The sequence below is a fragment of the Mastomys coucha genome, unplaced genomic scaffold (genome assembly GCF_008632895.1).
Source record: "Mastomys coucha isolate ucsf_1 unplaced genomic scaffold, UCSF_Mcou_1 pScaffold13, whole genome shotgun sequence".
NCBI lineage: Eukaryota > Metazoa > Chordata > Mammalia > Rodentia > Muridae > Mastomys > Mastomys coucha.
Genome location: NW_022196895.1, coordinates 3,954,837 through 3,975,783, shown reverse-complemented (window position 1 = coordinate 3,975,783; position 20,947 = coordinate 3,954,837). Strand labels below are relative to the sequence as shown.

General features: G+C 40.4%; 1 protein-coding gene and 1 pseudogene across 3 annotated transcripts in view; one reads left to right on the top strand and one right to left on the bottom strand.

The window, feature by feature from the left end:
- Positions 1-20,947, top strand: part of Armc4 (armadillo repeat containing 4) — a 197,158-nt gene that overhangs the window by 20,957 nt on the left and 155,254 nt on the right. For 2 of the 3 annotated variants that reach the window (XM_031364932.1, XM_031364933.1), the window contains exons 4-11: positions 1,409-1,569; positions 2,835-3,018; positions 3,885-3,991; positions 4,191-4,327; positions 7,296-7,412; positions 12,678-12,862; positions 14,459-14,554; positions 15,899-16,046. In XM_031364932.1, the coding sequence (XP_031220792.1) occupies positions 1,409-1,569; positions 2,835-3,018; positions 3,885-3,991; positions 4,191-4,327; positions 7,296-7,412; positions 12,678-12,862; positions 14,459-14,554; positions 15,899-16,046 (1,135 nt within the window). Of the gene's footprint in view, positions 1-1,408; positions 1,570-2,834; positions 3,019-3,884; positions 3,992-4,190; positions 4,328-6,959; positions 7,010-7,295; positions 7,413-12,677; positions 12,863-14,458; positions 14,555-15,898; positions 16,047-20,947 lie in introns of those variants that run through there. The other variant, XM_031364934.1, reaches the window with a different exon arrangement.
- Positions 10,080-10,977, bottom strand: LOC116087514 (annotated as a pseudogene).

Genomic DNA, 20,947 nt, shown 5'->3' with positions numbered 1-20,947 from the left:
CTTGCAGGGAAGGGGCAGAGGAGGACGCTGAACCCCCTCTGTCACTCGGAAGCTGAGAGGATCTTGTCTCTGCTGTCCTGCGGCTTCCCTGGGAGTCGTGGGGCCTGTGGCTCCCGGCTGGCTGTTCAGGTCTCAGTAACTCACCCGAGAGAAAATGGCGAATCCCGCCCGGATCTCTGGCCTAAGGCGCCTCCGGGCTGGGTGCTCCAGTCTCAGAACCTCACCCGAGAGACAACAGGGGATCCTGCCCGGGTCTCTGGCTTAATGTGCTCTCTGGAGTTAGGCGATCCACTTGCAGGGAAGGGGCAGAGGAGGACGCTGAACCCCCTCTGTCACTCGGAAGCTGAGAGTATCATGTCCCTGCTGCCCTGCGTCTCCCCTGGGAGTCGTGGGGCTTGTGGCTCCTGGCTGGCTGTTCAGGTCTCAGAAACTCACCCGAGAGAAAATGGCGAATCCCGCCCGGATCTCTGGCCTCAATCTCAGGTATTTTGTTATAGCACCCAAAACTGAGTAACACAGTGCCAGGAGGAAATAATCTGGATCTGTCAGATTTGCTCTTTATGGCTAATAATCAGGAGAGTTCCATATCTGTTTCCCCACATTGCAACTTGGAATAGACTATTGGGACTTTACATGCAAGCAGCTCTCTCAGGGATATCATTATGTAATAAAATAATGTAAGCAATAGCTAATTTGAAGACTACATATTTAATTTGTGTTGTAAGTGATAGACATTTATATCAATGTCACTCTCAAGAAACTCTTAAAATACTTAAATTCTAAACTAAAAAAATAAATAAACAAGCAAACAAAACCAAACACTAAAAATAAGTAAAAACACTAAAATCAAAAACCTGGAAGATCTAATAATTTCTGATCAAGGACAGGCCATTTAGGAAATTTAGTTATGATATTAAGAGCAAAGGAAACTGACTTAGGGTGTTTAGAGTGTGCAGATAATCCACAGAAGGTCCTAGTTTGCCTTTCTGTTTCTGCTCATCAACACAAAACCACTAATTATTGACCACTAAGCACTGTGGGGTAAAATAGAGTAACGCTGGATACCGAATATGGCTGCCCTGTTGAACTTTTATCACTTTCATCAAGCTTTTCAAAAGACACGAGAAACAAGCAGAGCCTTAGAGAAACAAACCTGAAACTGTGACTAATGAGTTCAAAGTGAATTCTAGGAATTGTGGGGATTATGTCCTGGGAAGCCTGCTGCTCTGGCTGCTGGGAGCTTGGGAGCTGAGTCAGAGCATGGGAGTGAGGAGGGGGAAGGGTGAGCTTTTAGTCAGAGCCATTTCTAGTTTCTGGAGCCTCCAGGATAGTCAGAGTTCTAAATATCTTCTTGATAACGCATCCTGATGTGAAGATAATTCAGCTTTCTTCTCCCCTCCTTTTGTAGTGAAACAACAGTTGAATCAGGAGAAGCTGACAAAGATGGCCAGCCCCTGCTGCTTCTCTCTGTACCTTATATTAAAGTGAGGAGCTTTGGGCAACTGTCACAGTTGTTATCCTTTGCCGCCGCAGACAACAAGCTGCAGGAGGCACAGGCCTGTCTTGAAGGTGATATGCACTCTCCACTTTCGAAGTGAACTTTCAGACACACAATCTTGGTGAGGGGGGGAGCTCTTTAAGTATATCCACTTGAAAAAATTTCTACCATGTAAAAGATTAAACATCGTATGCACTACTTCATGCGAGTTGCTCATGTCCCTGGAGGAATTGTTAATATCCATTTGGTTTCAAATGGAAAGTCTGGTATGTCACAGGTAGGCTTCTAGGTTTCTCATTTATGCATATGGCTTCTGAAAGTGCCCTGTGGTCTCTAAGGTTATGCTTGAACACAGGTTACAGGGAGCAGCACCTGAGGCTACTTCACCTTAGCACACAGCATTGGATGTGGCAGCCTGTTTCCTCCAGGAGGGATTTGAACTTTTTTTTTTTTTTTGAAGAGACAGCCTTTCTTGTTTTTCTTCCTCAATAGATCTGTTTGTGACACCACAATCTTCTATGAATAATTATGTGCATTCACCTCCATGGGAAAATTTCCCTTATACTGAGGAGACACACTGATCTCATTATTATTCATTCATAACTGTCTAATGTGAAAAATACTGCAATTGGTCTCTTACACTTGTGTTATGAACATTTACCATTAGGAAAGAAAAAAAAAGCCCAATTACAGGTAACAATGGAACCTATGTCTTTTGTGGGCTTAGAATAGGTGATCAGTGGGTTTCAGGAATATGGTAACTGAGTTCTGCCCACTTCTATGTGAGGTTAGAATGTACACCTTAAAATGTTGAAAATGTTAGGGCTGGACAGATTGCTCAATGGGTAAGACCACATGTGCAAGCATTAGGACTTGAGTTCAAATCCCAAAACTGATATAAAGTGCTAGACATAGGTGTGTGTGTGTGCATAAGCCAAGCACTGTGGCTGTGGAGACAGACAGGGTCTCGAGCTTACTGGCTGCCAGCCTAGGTCTAAGTTCAGTGCAGACCCATATCAATAAGGAGAATGATAGAACAGGGTTCTGGCATCCTTTTCTGACCTCTGCACACATGAGTGTACAACCCATATATATGTGTATATATACTTCACTACACTGTGATTTATACAGGTGACATAATACAAGGAAGAACACATGAAGAAGTATAAGACAGCTCCTATGCAATGAACTTTCAGAAGGAGGGAGGAATTCAAACAGGCTTGTCCAAAAGTAGCTGAATGAGAGGAACCAAATTAAGGAGAATTTGTTGGGATTTCCTCATCTTTGTCTTTGCTGCACTGGATAATCTTTATTATTTATGTTGATATTTTCTCAGCAAACAGAGACCCTGTAGTGAAAATCTTGGGTTCAAATTATGGTGAGATGAAAGAAGACCTCACTAGCTTGACTCTTGATACGATGATCAAAGATAAAGAGATGTATATTAAAAGGAAAGTTGCCATCCTGCTGAAGCAGCTGGACCTGCACCTGCTCAACCATTCCCTAAAGCACATTTCACTGTGAGTGCCAGTGAAGCATCGCAGATGCAGCCACAAAGATGCTCTCAGCATCTTACAGAAAAATACAAGAAAGAGCATAATAGTTACTGTTACTGAGTTAACAGTTCAGTTTACAGGAACAGAACGTCCATTCTATTGGATTTATTTGTACAAGGTCTAATAACAATTTTAGTTATTCTTGCTAGGACAGTCTAGTGGAGTTTTCTCCAGGTCAGAAGGCATTGAACACGTGGCTCTCTTCAAGACTCTCTAGATAATTATATATATTAAGCGATAGCACAAGTAGAATGTAGAGTTTGTGCAGTACAAATTGTGCTCATATTTCTAGTATTTTCTATGGTATGGTACTATTATTATGAAATGAACACTTGAAGGCAGGCAAGATGGTTCAGAGGGAGAGATGGCTGCTGCTAAACCTGATGACTTAGGCTCTATCCCATGGTGGAGGGAGAGAACTGACTCATACAAATTGACCTTACCATGTGAACTCTGGCAAGCATGTGTGCCCACACATAGATACACTGAATAAAGAAAGAAGTAATTTTAAAAAGAAATTAGCATTTATGTATATTTAATGTTATAGTAGATATGAATTTCTTTACCATTTAACTTTTTAATTTTATTTTTTCAAGCTTTCAGATGTGTATGTATTTTATACTTAAGGACATTCACTCTCTTAGCTCCATTTTGAGACACCCTTCCCTCTTCCTCTCCCACTGATTCACTGGTCCCCTTTGTGTCTCTGGACATAAATGAGCTTCAGCATTAATTACAGATAGGCAGGTCCACCTGACATGATGGAATGTATCCATGTATTTCCTTTAGATTCTGTTTCAAAGAGCTTGATTTTTTAACATTTGTTTCAGAGAGATCAGTTTGAATCCAGGGAATTTTAAGAAAGATATTGAGTTGCTCAAACGTTTCTCGGGAAAAGGGGAACAGACAGTGCTGGAGTCGATCGAGTATACTTCAGGTGCGTGTCTTCTCAGGTTCATTTGACATCATTTATATCTTTGTGGCTGTGTTCAAAACACTTTTCCATAGTTCCATTCCAGTTGAGTATTCAAGATAATGAACTTTCTTTTGCCCATATATCTGTTTTATTGAAGCTACTATACTTTCAACTCTCTAAGCTGAACTCCTCCTACTTATGGTTTCATGACTGGTTTCAGATTATGAATTTTCAAATGGGTGTCGTGCCCCACCATGGAGACAGATTCAAGGCGAAATGTGTTACGTGCTGGTGAAGCCACACGACGTGGAAACTCTGTGCCTCACCTGCAGCACAGAAGGGGTGTTTTTAAATGGTGTAAGTACTCTTTAAAAGAACATCACAAAACCCATACATCTGGGGTTCTATGCTAAGTATGTGAGAGGAGGCTGTGTCCTGAGGATGACAGAGAAAGGAGCACTGCTCTGTGAGGGTGAAGCCCTCTTTCTCTGTGCACCTCCTGGGGAAATCCCAAACCACCTTAACCGACTTTGGTGCCTGTCACTGTAGGGCATGGAGACTGCTTTGGAAGAAGCAGGTTTAGAAGTAGCCCTTCTTCTCCAAACTAAAATCCCTTTGTGAGAATCAGTTCCCAGATTAGCTATGCACAGATTGAAGGTAGCAAAAGACAAAAGGCATTTTTGGAAGTTAAGAACTGTAGCTTCCACCTCAAGAGTTCAAAGGCAAGGGAGTGGAGGGAGGATCTTCAATATGGAAATTAGGAGCAAGAAGCCCAGCAAGCCGGAATCCAGGCAGCTGGTGTGGGGCCCTTTCTAGGCTGTTCTGAGTCTTGTGGAGCTCAGATAGTCTTAATAAAGCAAGCCTCAGCTTGGGGAGTGGATATTGTCCAGTTTATGCCGGTATCTCAAGAGATGGCAGACCTGGGACCTGGGCCTATGAGGGTGGAGTCATTCACTAGTGACATCTCTGAAAGCCTGTGGGAAAAGGAGAAACTGAACATTGGATCCAACCATGCACATGGGAAACATGGGAACGAAATCTATTACTTAACAGACCCAGTGGGACAGTGGGCCTATTAGGAAGAAGGACATTTTTCCTTTGATCCTTTTTTGTCTGAACCTAGCCCAACCTACCAAAACAGAAATTGAGTTTAGATTCCAAGGATCCCAAAGGAGGTTTGGACGGGTGCTTCTGAGCTAAGAGACACACAGCAGCCAGACTGGGAGTGTGCATCCTCTGAGAGTGTGCAGCCTTCGGGAGCCTCACTCAGGTTGGCATGTGTGAATTTTGCTCTCTTTTGGAGTCATTGACATAGCCAGGAGGACCTCAGCTGCCTCCCCAGTGACATGTCATCTTTGGAACCTTCAGTGTGAACTTGGGACACACAAAGAGGATCCATCTTCTTAATGGAGAGCCGTGTGTTGTTACAGAAGGTGGTTTCACAAGGTCTTCCACCTTGCTTGTGTTGGTTTTAGGATCCTGATATGGAATTTAGGACAGCCTTCTGGAATCTGCTGGCACCTTTGAGTGCTGTTTTGTTTGTTTGTTTTATGAGCATTTGACTTGACTTATTTCTGCATAGAGAAAGTAGGCTATAATCCTGGTTATTGGTTTGTTTGATATTTTAGAAAAGTAAAATTTCTAGTTATGATTCCAGATCTTGCTACTTTATGAATCCTACTTTGTCCACCTGGTTTCCTTCCTAACACTAGGTAGATAGAAGAGAAACAAGAATAGAGAGAAAGAGCTAGGAGTTAGGTCTGCTTCTTCCCCCTAGCTCTATGTTCCTAGAATTAAAACTCAGACTCAAAATATATTTACAAAAACCTATGGCATCTAGCTAGGCTCTTCTGACTACATCATAGCCTAAAATAACCCATTTATTTTAATCAAGGGTGGTCTGAACTCACAAGGAACCTGTCTCTGTCTTTGTCTCCCAAGTATTGGAATCAAAGGCATGAGTATATTTGTTTAGTATTATTTACTCTTGAAAACATTTATATCAATTTTTATCTTTCTTCCTTCTTTGGAGATTATTATCTATGAAGATTTATTTATCCTTTTTCTTTCTTTATTTAATATCCTTCCCTGTATTAAACTTTATTTAAACTCCTTTCCATTTTAGTGCATGACCACACTCTCTAGCATATTGTACTTGCTCAGAGATCTCAGCCTGGGTTATGTATCATGTGTAGGCTGAGCCATCATCAGTTCTCCTGTGGGACCCCCATGTCTAAGGAGACAAGTTGGCTAATCAGAGTATCGTTGACACCTTAGCAAGTCCCCAATCCATGCCGTTTTTCATTAGACTATTGTCTGTTAGTGTATCCAATTGGCTACTATGATGGCATATCATATTTAGACCTCAATTGACATTAATCCCTTGTCTCTATACCTTTAAAACTATATCATATTGCCTCTACAACACGTGTACTTATTTAACTTATCTTCCCTGACAAAAGTGATTCATATTATGTACTGTTAAACTGATAATTAACATTCAATAGTCAAAAAGCATAACAGTATTTTTTTTATTTATTCTCTTGTCCAGAGGTCTCTGGATTCCCTAGTTGGATGCTTTTCTTCTTCTGGAAAGATCAAAGCAAACAACCCTGCCCAGCCCTAATGCTTACCTTGAGTAACAGAATAGATTTTCCTTAGGGAAAATCCCTTTTATCAACAGAAAAAGCATCAGCTTTCAAATTGAAATTGTAAATATACCTTATATGGATAAATATATATTCCCCCTTCTCTTTATATAAATTCAAGATGGATATGTATTTATTTTTTAAATTACTAAGAACATTATTGCTTACTATTAAGCAAAATTCTACATAGTACCTGTAAGGAAACAATGTATTATTTTGAATTTTTGATTGTCATTAGTAAGTGGCACAGACTTTTCTCCAGTGAAATTCCAAGCCACCAGCCTTTTGTGACTTCATCAACTAAGGTTCTTGAAGTCATTTGCTATTTTCATAGTAGAGCAGAGCCAGGACTTTACTGGCTAGAGAGCAAAACTCTACATGCATAGAAGAAGTACTCAAATGGGGAAGGGGTGGATGGATGTTTGATGAAATTAAATCAAGGAGGAGGGTCTTGCCTATCCACATGATAAACAGAGATGTCCACACTGGGAGTTTGTTGGAAGTAGGGGTTATTGAGTAGGGTGGAAATTAGAGTGGTTAAAACACATTCATATTATACAACATTGTCAAAATTAATTTAAAAACCCCATCAACATGTGTGCATAGGCTGTGACATACTGTTTGGGGCCATCTGTTGACTGATCTATTAATTATACCATCAAACCTTCCTCCCAAAGGGAAAAGCAGAAGAGGAGGGGGAGATTAACTATGAGAGGAAAGGTGAAATTTACAAGGACCTTGTGACATGTTTAAAGGACAAATCACCAGTATTTTCAGAGAATATGTCTAAACAGGTAAGTTCTGATCATTTTTTATGTTGCTTGATTATAATTTTTTATAGTCTTTCTGTCTGTCACTCTAAACTCAAATTCTACACCTGCTAATCAGTAAAGTCATATTCTTCCTTCTACCTCTGGTGAACCCTAATATATATTGTTCTATTAATTTACCTATTCTAGATGTTTCATATCAGTAGACTCATAGGATCTACTTAATATCTGTGCCTATGTGAGAGAAATCATATTATGGGGTTTATTTGGCTTATTTCACTTAGCATGTTGTCTCAGGTTTACCTATCATGCTTAAATTTAACTTCACGGCTTCATTTGCTTCCATTGACACACATACTATACTGTTCTTGTTTCATTTCCCATCACTTTGATACAATATCCCCAACAGAAGCAACTTAGGGGTGAAAGAGCTTATATTAGCTCACAGTACCATGTTACAGTCTATCACTGCAGGGAAGAGAGCAATACTTGAAATAGCTAGTCATGTGTACAGTTAAGGGCAGAGAGAGGAAATACAGGCATGCTTTTAGTGTTTATCTGGCTTTCTCCACTCTCACGCAGTTCAGGATTTCCTGCTTAGGGAATAATGCCTCCCACACTGAAGGTCTTTCCACATCCCTTAATGGAATCAAGATAATCTCCCACAAACAAGCCAACTGGTAATACCAATCTAGACAATCTCTCTCTCTCTCTCTTTTTGTTTTGTTTTGTTTTTCGAGACAGGGTTTCTCTGTATAGCCCCGTCCTGGAACTCACTCTGTAGACCAGGCTGGCCTCGAACTCAGAAATCCGCTTGCCTCTGCCTCCCAAGTGCTGGGATTAAAGGCGTGCGCCACCACTTCCCAGCATAGACAATCTCTTATGTGGACTCTTCCTAGGTGACTTTAGATTGTGTCAAGTTGACAAAACCAACCAGTTCACACAAATCATGATGTATTAAATTGACCTTTTTTTTTTCACCCATGAATACTAGTATACAAGAATCCATTTGAGTTTGTACTAGTGTGAGTGGCCACCTGGAAGTGGACTTTGAGGCTACATGGTAATTCTATGTCATTTTTGAAGGGGCACGAGACTTTTCCAAAGTAGCTGTAGCATTTTAGATTCAAACAGTAGTGTAAAGGAGTCCATTTTCTCCTTATCCTCTCCAACTTGTGCCATGTTGTCTGAAGCATTCTTAGTGAGTTACTGGTAGGCCTCTGAGATCTAGCCTGCTTTTTTATCTCACTCTACTGCATCCAGTGTGGCATTCTGAAATCATTTATTTTTCAAATATTGTACATATCTTTAAACTCTAAGCTTTCCTATGAAATTATTTTAAGTAACTTGGTTCTTTGACAATTTCCTACATGTATGTAGAACATTTTATTTATTTTCTCCCCACTGCCTTTTATTTTTCCCAACCTCTATTACACACTATCACCCTTCACCAAAGTACAGTTCCCTCTACCATTTTTACATTTTTGTTTTGTTTTGTGGCCTACTGATTTTAACTTTCCACATAGCCACAAACTTGTAACTGTCTATTGGAGCCTGGGGGGCTCACTGCTTGGAATACAAATGAAGACAATGACTGCCTTCTTGCTTCCTCTTCTGCAGAGTTCTGGGAGCTCTGAGGGGAGGGAGTTGATAGAGAAATCTCATTTAGAGCTGTGTGTTCCAATATCTCTTTCTCTATATGTAATATCTGGCTGTGGGTTTCTGATTTTGTTCTCATCTGCTGCAAGAGGAAAGCTCTCTGATGATGCAGTCAGGTACCAACCTGTGAGTATAGCAGACTATCATTAGGAGTAACTGTAGTGTTACCTTTTTAAGACTACTTAGTGTCTGGTTCTTAGTCACTCAAGCAGTGACAGCTATGTATTTCATTTCATGAAGTGATGTCAAAATGCACATCAGTTGGTCACCAGTTGGTCACTCTCACAAGGTTTGTGTCACCCTTACCCTCACATATTTTTCAGGCAGGACAGATCAAAGGCTTTATGGATTGATTGGTATGTAGGCTTCCTTTTAGGTAGCATGCAGAGTGACTTCCTTTCTTTTAAGCTTTCTTACCTCTTTAATTCTCCATAGGGCATCAATTTTATGCTACTATGTGTGTGTGTGTGTGTGTGTGTGTGTGTGTATTACTGTATATATGTATTTTCTTTTTTAAGTAAAAAAGATAGAAAGAAAGAAAAAACTTCATTCACCCATATCCAATATAGGCATTACGGTATATAGTTACAAATTAAAGGTCACAAATACTTCACAAGTAAAAGCATTTTTTAAAAAATCAGCTCCTCCTTTCACATAGCACAGCTAGCCTTCAAAGCACACCAGCTGAGAAAAATGTGTCATCCATGGAGACAGGAAGACTGAGATTTTCCTCTTTGGATGATAGCTGAATTTTTATCGGCAGTTCTAGTAAAATATGTAACTTCTCATTTATTCTAAGCAAGGTTTTCCCCACTGTCCACAGCTTTCTTTCAAATAATTCTTCAAATAATCCCTGTATTCTTCCATTAGAATTTGAAGTCTTGGAGATTTTGAATAGCAGGGTTTTGGGTGTTAAGCAGTCACTTTAAATCATGCATTGGCAATGTGGAGAAGGAAGAATATGGTAGGATGTTAGAGATGGTAAGTGAGAGAGATATAGTCCATTGGACACACTGGAAAACAGCAAGCGTTTCAAAGCTGCTTTCGGTATCTCACGAAGGCCCAAACTGCTACCATAGTGAGGACAAACACTGGTAGCAGCACCATAGCTACAGGAACTCCACTTGGCTCTCCTTCACCTTGATGTGCTATAGGTCCATTCTGCACTGGTAACCTGTGCTGTACTCTCAGGGACACAGCATATCCCGGATTACGAAAGATGTCTACAACATCTTGGTGCAGCAGGTTTTTCAGGTCTTGGCCCTTTACTGAGAGGATCTTATCACCCTCCTGGAGCAGCCCATCCTGGGCTGCAGCCCCATCCTTTTTGATGCTACTGTCGTTGGAGACATACTGTTGATCTGTCCCACCGATGATGTTGAAGCCAAGCCCAGAGGGTCCTCTTGTCAGGTTGATCTCTTCCTCCGTCTTACTGGTCCATTCATATCAGACTGCTCTGTAGGCAGAAACCAGGGATCAGCGGGTGCCCAGCGCAGGGGAAGGTGAATCAAGCTCCGCACCACCTCCCCAGCATAGCCTTTACAGTTTCCTTGCAGAGTAACTTTCAATGTCAAAGACACTACTAATGGGGGTGAAGACTCTATGTAGCTCAATCTCTTTGTGTTCAATGTGCTGTGAAGGTATTGTCATCAGCAATGGGGCCTTGTTCTCAGTTTATGGCGAGAAACCTATCGTCTTGGCAACAGTCTTGGTTGTTTGAGGATTTTCATGGGGCTCTTGACTCAATTCTGCGTTCCAGGAAACCCAGTTCTGGAAGCTTTGCTTGGTATCGAGAGGTGGCCAGTTCCATCTCCTTCATTATTTGCAGACTTCATTAGAATTCTCTTCGTGTATTATAGGAAGCTTCCACTGCTCTAGGTTTCCATTACACACCTTAATGACCTTTAGTTCTAGCTGTCTCACCCTTCATTCCTTCCCTCAATCCCATTTCCCCTGCCCCTACTTGATCATCCTGTTCTTGTCCCTCCCACTCCTTTACACCCATAAAATCTATTCCATCCCCCACCTCCCAGGGAGATCTATATGTCCCCCCTAAGCCCTTCCTCTATGCCTATGCTCTCTGGGTGTACGGATTGTAGCTTGGTATCTTTTATTTTATAGCTAATATTCAGATATAAGTGAATAAGACCATATTTATCATTCTGGGCCCAGATTACCTTACTCAGGATGGTTTCTAATAGTTCTATCCATTTTCTTAAAAATTCCATGTCATTTTTTTAAGAGCTGAGTAATACCATTGTGAAAATATATTGCATTTTCTTTATCAATTTATCAAAACTGGAATCTATGTTGTTTCCAATATCTGGCAAATTATGAGTAGAGCAGAATGGAAGTTGGTTGAACAAGTGTCTCTGTGGTAGGATGAAGAGTCCTTAGAGTATATGCCTAAGAGTGGGATAGCTGAATGTTAAGGTAGATTGATTCCCATTCTACTGAAGAACTGCCACACTAATTTCCAGAGTGGTTGCACAAGTTTGTAGCCCCATCAGTAATAGATAATGTTTCTCTTACTTAACACCTCATGTTGTTTTATTGATCTTAGTTGTTCTGACAGGTGTAAGATGAGATCTTAAAGTAGTTGATTTGCATTTTATCGGGTGACTAAGGATGTTGAACATTTATTTAAGAGTTTTTCCAACCATTTGAGTTTCCTGCTTTTAGAATTTCTGGTTAATCTGAACTCCACTTTATAAATTGAACTATTTGCTTTCTTGATATTTAGTTTTTAAAAATTCCTTATATATTCTGGATATTAGCTGTCTATCAGATGTGGAGTTCATAAAAAAATAATTTCCCATTTTGTAGACTGCTTTTTCCAAATGATGGTATCCTTTTTCTTACAGAATCTTTGCAGTTTCATGAGATCCCATTTATTAATTGTTGATCTTAGTTCCTGTGCAAATGGTATTCTGTCCAGAAAATCTTGTCCTGTGCCTATGAGTTTAAAGCTGTTCCCTACTTTCTCTTCTATCAGCTTTGGTGCACCTGGTTTTTATGTTGAGGCCTTTGATCTATTTGGAGTTGAGTTTTGTGCATGTTGATAAAAATTTATCTATTTGCATTCTTCTATATGCAGCCATCCAGTTTGACCAACACCATTTGGTGAAGATACTCTCTTTCTTTCCAATATGTATTTCTGGGTTTTTTATGGAAAAACAGGTGTCTTGTCCATAGGTGTGTGAGTTTATGTCTGGGCTGTCAATTCAGTTCCATTTATCAGTCTTAACCATTGAGCCATCTCTACAGATCCAGGAGATGTCTTCTATTTCTGGCTTAGGTTTTGTGTGATGTATCCCAGTCAATATAGGGATGGATTATTGGATTTTTTTTGTTTTGTTTTGTTTTCAAAAGGTGTTGAGTTGTATGTAGGTCTATGCATGCTGCCATAGAGCTGAGTTCAGAAACATCACATTACTCTCTTCTCGATTCTAAATAAGATCTTGGTCTTGAAGTTGGTCTTATTCAAATTTGAGTTGCTAAAGCCACAGCAAATAGATGCCTATGAGAGTCAGCTGGCTTTATCCAGGCCTTAGCTTCAGATGGCACTAAATACCTCAGAGGTGATGTCACTGTAACCATTAGTCTTATTTTTTTTTTTTTTTAATAAAGGAGATTAGATTTTCTGAGGAGCAACAGAAAGATAATCAGATTCAAGAGAAACCCAAGACAGAAGATGTGCACTCATCTGTAGCTGGCTCAGAGAAGAGTAAAATTGAAAGGTTTAACTTTGGGAAAAATATGACCAAGAGACTGGAGCCAAGCTTAAACTGGAGAGCAACTGTTGATTTCAAAGAGTAAGTCAGTTGTTGTTTACATGGGTTTTCTGATGCATCTTTAATCACTAATATTATTTTTTTCCTGGAATTGTATGTCATGTTAGAAAATACAGTGTGTATTCCCATGTCTTTATTGTTTGATTCCCTTTTCCTTCTTTACATATCCCAAGTGGAAAAACATAGTGACAAGAGTGCTTGTGTGTAGACCACTGTGATGGGAGTGAAACACTGGTTACTTTTGTGTAGTAGGTTAAGTAAGAGCAAGCAATGTAAGGCAAAAATGATGCTAAAATATACTGAGAAATATCATGGAATGTTAGCATGTAATGGTCGGGAGAAGGTTATGATCACACTGACGTGGACTTCATTAGGAAAACTTTTGTAGCAATAGTGTAAGCAGAATGTAATGCTTTAAGAAGGATGGGGTCTCAAGAGTGTTAACAGAGGTAAAGTGGATGCTGGGATACTGTCTTAGTTAGGGCCACTGTTGCTATGAGTAAACACCATAACCAAGAGAAACTTGGGGAGGAAAGGGTTTATTCACTCATACTTCCAGATAACAGCTCATTGTCAAAAGCAGTGAATGCAGGAACACATATAGGTCAGGACCTCATAGGCAGGAGCTTATGTAGAAGCCTTGAAGGGGTGCTGCTTGCTGGCTTGCTCAGCCTGCTTTCTTATAGAACACAGGACCACCAGCCCAGGGGTGGCCCCATCTTCAGCTGAGCCCTCCCTCATCGATCACTAATTAAGAAAATGCCCTACAGGCTTGCCTTTCTACAGCCCAATCTCATGGAGACATTTTCTCAATTGATGTCCCCCTGCCCCAGATGACTTTTAGTTTGTGTCAAGTTGAGATAAAATTATCGAGTGGACATACTAAACATAAGAAAATAGCAAGTAAAGATTAAGAATTATTGCTACTCAAAGGCTGAGAAGACAACTCAACCAATAAAGTGTTTGCCTTGCAAGCATGGAAAACCTGACTTTAATTCACAAAACTCAAAAGCAAAAACAAAACAGAGCAGATGTAGTGGTATGTGCTTGTAATTCCACTGCTGGGGAAATGCAGATGGGTGGATCCTTGGAATTTGCTGGCCAGCCAGCTTAGTCTACTAGCTGGATTCCAGGCCAGCAAGAGACCCTGTTTCAAATAAAATGTGACAGTGCTTGGGAAACAGTGTATATATATATATATATATATATATATATATATATATATATATATACATATACATACAGAGAGAGAGAGAGAGAGAGAGAGAGAGAGAGAGAGAGAGAGACTCCAAATGCACCTGCACACACATGTTCACTTACACATATGGAATATACATGTATATGTAGATGCATCCCCCCTCAAACACACACACATGTGCATAAATGCACACACACACTCACATATGTACATACACATACAGTGTGCATATGTGAGGGTGTGTATCATTGCTACTCAAATTTGGGGGTTGTCAGAAGTTCCTAGAGTAAATTAGTCATGTTTCCATTACTCTAAGAAAAAGTCCAAGTTAGTTAACTTACAAAGAAGAAATAGTCAATTATGGGTCATAATTCACCAGCACACATACTAAAGCTCAGTTTTGTAATATATTTATTTAGCCACAAAAGCTCTGTAAAGGATAGCCAAGAGGAAAAACAAGGAAAATTGGAAAGGTCATCGGCATCTGTTTCTCCAAGCCGTGCACAGTTACTTCGGTAAGTTTTGGTTGGTATGGCCATTTCCTTATGGCCACCCACATAGAATGGCCAGTCGTCATGCTGGTTAAAGGCCTCCTTAATACTATACCAGGGACCCAGGGTCCTTAACATACTGATGGTTACTAGTGATGTCAGTAAAAATGAGGGTGATGCAGTGCTTTAAGTATATTCTAGGATGCACTTCTAATGCAGTTGTGTGGATCAGAGGTAGTGCTTGCTATGTACTAAGGAAAGAAATACATCTAAGGCAGAGAGTGGAGAACCCAGTGGAGTGTGCACCCCCAGCTCATTTTATCTCTCATGTCCTAACAAAGTTGTGACATGTGTCTGTGTCTCTGTTTATAGACGATTCCTCCAATTCTATAGAGACATATATAATTTCCAATTAAAAAAAGTTTACACAAGGCCAGCTATGAGCATTGGGTATGCTTTTCAGTTTAACAACAACAACAACAGCAACAACAACAACATAACACAAAGGGTTGGCCATTAGTGTTGGAGGCTTTCCTAGTGGTGATAGGAGGAAAGGGAGAGATGCTCATAGAAACACATGCACACAGCCCTTAAGACCCTGACTGCATCGATGCTAGCTTTACCTTTTAGTTCACTATAATAAATTCATTCAATGTGTTTAAGAATTTTTGAAGCTTTTTTATTTTGAAATAATAATAGACTCATAGAAGCTGCAATGGCAGTGCTCTAAGTATCCTCTGCCCAGCTTCCTTCAGTGACAACACTGTACAGTCACAGCACCAGGAGATGACTATGTTTCTGTGAGTGTGCCTTTTACCCATGCATGCTGGGGTAAATTCACCCCATACTATAGTGAACACAGCAGTCACAACACAAAATTTCCCCACACATAGGTTCCCTCGTGTTACCTCTCATAGTCATGTGTAGTCTCATCTCTAACTCCAGCTGACCACTCCTCTGTTCTACAGGGTACCGGTCAGTATTTAAGACTTACGTGACCTTTCAGTGTTTGGTGTTTATCTCTCCCATTTTCTCTCTTTCCCTACATTTCTGTGGATTACTTTAGCATTTTGATTACTTTAGCATTTTGTCTGGAGTCTTTTGGGAATGCACCTCTTTGTATAGCCCTGCATTGCCTTTGCTTCCTACATGCATGTGTGTGTGTGTGTGTGTGTGTGTGTGTGTGTGTGTGTGAGAGAGAGAGAGATGACTACTATTTACTAATGCTGTCTTTTAGCAGATGTGTAGAAATCTTGTTTTTCTTCGGAGGCTCACAAGGCATTGATGCCATCTGCTGCTTGAGTGCAGGTTGTTGTATTATTGTTATAACTGCAGCTAACACTGAGGACTTTGTGTTACTGTTCTTAGTAAGGGTGGTGAGAAGGTTGAGGAGACTGCCAGTGAGAGCTCCTCAGAGAGTGAGGAGGATGAGGAGCCCTCAGACCACCGCCAGGAAGCCAATGCAGACCTCCCTTCAGAATACTGGCAGATTCAGAAGCTGGTGAAATATTTAAAGGTAAGAAAAATCTTTACAGTATTTAGTGGGAATTCTTTTCTAAATACATGACATGCCTCTTAAGTAAGAGCAGCGCGCACTGTGGTTGTCATTTGCATATACAAAGGGAAAGGTCTTATTACTCTGAGCAGTCAAGCTTTGACCTTGTAAAGCACTACCTGACTGGTACCAGTTCTCTCTCCTGGTGTGTGTATGTGTGACAGGGTTGGGGGGTTAGGAATTACTGTGGTCAATAACAAGTATTGACCTAATCTGTGTTTCATGATTTTCATTTAGTGTGGTAGAAAGAGCATGGAGCTTTTCTTAGCCTGGGTCACTGGCTAGTAGGTGGCTATTGAAGAGTTGCAGCTTGAGCCTCAACATATACAATGGAGTAGATCAAATACCTGCACCACAGCAGATTGAGAGCCTCATTTGAAATATGTATTGTAACATCTCACACAGTAGGTGCTTAAGATATGGCTCACTTTGATGTCTCTCTAGTCAGAAGAGACATGAAAATAACCTATGTGATGGCTAGCCCCTATATAAGGGATACATAAATATTTGAATGGAGGAAGGGGCGAGGAAAATGGCTGTCACAGCCTAAATTAACATTCCTGGCTGCACTGGTAAAGCCTTCTCTAAAGCTGATGTACAAAGCTATGGGTGAAAAAAATGGGACAAAATATTTTGACTACCTCATATTTTCTTCTTCTTTTCCATATCTTTGGCCAGATTGGCCAAGGCTGTTACTATTTAAAGGATATTATCTCCTCACCTCAAGACAACATGTAAAATGGCTTTTGTGCATGATTTGAGAATCTGACAAAAGCACTCTGAAGGTCTTGAAGGTGTGAAAGAGCTGAGGAAACTGCAAGAAAAGCAAGCTCTCTCCTCTGAGGGGCATTCCTTTGGTGAAAACTGCCAGAATTAGGTTGTTTTTTCTGAATCTCAAATCTCCAGAAAAATTAGTGAAGACATTGTGAAATGTATTTTAATTCTCTTTTGGGAATATTGGTTCTCAGTTCCCTCTGATGTGAATCCTGATGACATTACTGTGTAGAAGGAATTCGTTTAACAGGCAAGTGTACAATGTGCTCTGACAGTCAAGGCAGGCATTTCTAGGCACCAGGGCAGGTCCATGTTAGAACAGTAGCAACCACAGCCTGATTAGCTTATTTGTGTCTTGTTTTTGTGTCCCAATGTGTATCTTCTACTAACGTGACTTGTTCTTGCAAAAGTAAGTACTGGTTGGCTGAAGCAATGATAGATCAGTAAAGGGCTTGTTTGATAAGACTGAGTTTGGATTCTCAGAACCTATAAAAAAATGCTAGGTGTGGTCATATGAAGGAGTGGTAGAGACAGGCCAGCTCAGGAGCTTGTTAATCAATCAGTGAGCTTTTGATTCAGTGAATGAGCTTTTCTCAACAGGTGGAGGAGGATAAGGGAGAAAAAAAACAGTAAGCAGTCTTACCCAGCTGAAAACCCTATAACTGCAAAAACTACTGGCCTGTTAAGACGACCCCAGTGGAGTAGTAATGGCATATTTTACTTGGAGCTAACAAACAGCCGTATAATTGTACTGAAGACCTGGGAAATAGGAAGGAATTCGTGCCAGGTACTATAAACCCACCAACTACCAATGGCTGGCATGATCATAGATCTAGAGGAGAACCTACTACTGACATTTATAATTTCTAACTACTCTAAATACTGACTCTTATACACACAGATAAGTCTAATCCTTGACTCTAACTATAGAAACTTCTTTTTGCTGCAGAGATCCACAACTGTTCATAATACAGATGATAAATGACCACAGGATGCCCATTCCCTCTAGGTACATCTACAATGCAACTCGTACATCTAAGGCTTAGGGAAGTTTGTGGAAGATAGGACAGAAAGATTGTAAGAGCCAGAAGATCAGGGCACCTGATATACACACATATATATGCATATATGTACATATATATGCACATATACATATATATACATATATATACACATACTTATGTATATATATTGGGAATTCATTGGAATGACTTACAGTCTGCAGTCCAACTGACCCAACAGTGGCCAGTGAATGGGAAGTCCAAGAATCCAGTAGTTGCTCAGTCCTCAAGGCTGGGTGTTTCAGCTGGTCTTCTGTATAAGCTAGAATCTTGAAGAAGTAGGCTCTCTAAATGTGCTGGCAGTTAAGTGCAAGCAGGCAGAAAAGAAGGAATCCTTCTTTTTCCCATTGTTCTTACGTAGGCCCAGTAGGCCCTTCTACTAGAGTAGAAGGTATGGCCCAGATTAAATGTGTGCCTCAAAATCTGGATTAAAGGTATGTATTGATCCAGATTAAGAGCCTGTAATGTCCCACCTCAAGATCCAGATCAAAAGCCTTTGTCTTCCAGCCTTATGATCTGGATCAAAGACATATTGTCTTCCAGCCTCAAGATTCAGGTTATGCGTGTACAATCCATTTCTGGATTGTAGTTCATTTTAGATATAGTCAAGCTGACAACCAAGGCGGAGTCAGATGAGGCGGAACCATGAGAACAGCTGAGAGGCAGAATAGTGGGGTAAACAGAAGCATGGCTTTTGATGTTGGAGAGATAACAGTGGGGTTCTACTTGCCAGCTCAGCAGTTTCAAGTGGGCTGGTACACTTTAATCAACTTCATTTTCCTCACTGATAAAGAAGGGGAAAAGTGTCCGTGTGTCAGTACCATGGTGGATACTAAATGCAGCACAACACATTTAGAGTGCTTGTCACAGAGTCCTCAGTAATTGCTGGCAGTGATAACTAAGTCCTCAGTAATTGCTGGCAGTGATAACTATTTCTATGGTGTATGATTATGACCATAGAAGTTGTATGATGTGGAGTATTGCTCATTTGCCCAGGTGGCCCTCAAGTTTTGCTTTAAAATTTCTAGCAAAACAATAAAAAGAGGAAAATACAGTGAGTTAATATAGTGAAGGATAGACTTATGATCATTAAATAAATAGATGCCAGATGCCAATGATTCTGGGAGAATTTTGGCCCTTAGGGTGAAATGGGAAGGCACTAGACAAGGGAGCATATAGCTTGGCTCCCAGATGGCATCCTGCTGGGACTACAATGAAGAGTCTCCTTAATAGCCTGGTTAGAGAATGCTACCTTGAGTTATTCAACTACTTAGGATAAATCCACACAGCACTGGGCCAAATGGGGATGTGCTGTTTCTGCCCCAGAACAGCTAAGGAAAACATTTATTGATGAAGTGCTACTTAGGCTCACACAAGTAATTCATCAGGAAATCGTGTGCAAATGTGATACTTTTGGCCAGACACTAAATTGCTTGGAATTCTTATAGCTCCCACAGGTAAACCTCTTAACATAGCCAATAAAAGGGAAAGTGGATCTACGAATGATTTTTAGGTTTATTTTGTTTTTTGACACAGGTAACTGTTTGATACAGAGACACAAAAGGGATATTAATTAAAAAGTCTCTGAAATGCAAAGTTGGATGGCTGTAGGTAATCTCAAAATAAACACATTTGACATTTTAATTTATAAAATTATGGCTCCAATGTAGAAATGGTACTGTTTACATGACTTTCTGTCTACTGTTTTCCAAGGATAGAATATCTGTGATGATGAAAAAAAAACGATGAGCTCATTAATATTGAAACAAGTCAATGAACTGTAGATTATTTATCCAGCACTATGAGCTCAGATCCTGGCACATAAGAAAAGGGAGTTGATACCCAGTTATTTGGCTTTAACGTACATTCACTTCAACTTCAAAAGTTCACACAAACACACACACACACACACACACACACACACACTTTTGAGATTTTAGAACACATTTTTTTTTAAATTAAGGAATACACTGGATTTTATTTTGCTCATCAACCTTCCAACTTCTTATGCCTCCCTAGTTGATGTGTCCATAAACAATTCTCCCATCCAACTACTAATCAAGTCAGACCTGCTTGGCTCCTGAGTTCATACACGTACAGAGCGGCATGGCGACGAAGTGCATTCTAATCTAAATGCAGTACATTTCTTTTCAGCCCCTGCTTCCTGACAAGTACATCCTGTCTTTTGCTAGCATGATGGCTCACCTTGTCAAACTTCTTAACTGCTTCTTCAGTAAAGAGGTCCTACTTAAGTCACATTTTTATCTGCAGGGTATGGTGCTAAGGATCACAAGTTTGACCCTTGAACTTCTGCCTAAATGATGGTGCAAAGGAGATTGAGGCCACTGGTGTATTGCTCCTCTGTCCTTCCTCTCAGCCTATTCCCAGGAGCTCATCTTTCCCCAGTCAGAGCCCCTAGTGGATAACTCTCCTCACTCTGCCCTCCACCTCTTTTAGCTTGCTTTGTCCTTAGAGACATGCTTTAATCTTTGCATCTGCTGTCCTGAGAACGACACCTCTTCCTCCCTCTTCCTCCACTGCCCCGGAGTACTTTAAAGTCTTTCAAGAAAAAGATGTTTTGCAATGATTGGAAGCTACAGTTTTCTAATATCTGTGCTCTCTGTTTCTTCTGAGGCCCTAGCATCACAGTGATTCACTTCTAAACATGCCATATGGAAAAAAAACCCTGAAATAAGAGAAGCATTCATTTGTAAAAGAGAGTTTATCATTCACAAGAGTAGCTATTAAATTGATACAGGTGGATAATCTCAGATACAGACCAGGCGGGGAATAGGAACATAGAAATATACAGGGTTGCCTTGGAAACACATTAATGCATGAAGAATGGCCTTAAAGGAAGAAAGAGTAAGTTTAGCTAAGGATAAAATTCTGTGAGAATACATTTCTATGTGGATTATGCCCAGAATTTGGCTCTGAACTGAAGAGAAACCAAGGCAATGAGGTTACTTCCAGGGTGTGGTGGATGGCAGTGAAGAGGGTGATGTTTCAGGGACGGATGGTTCTCTG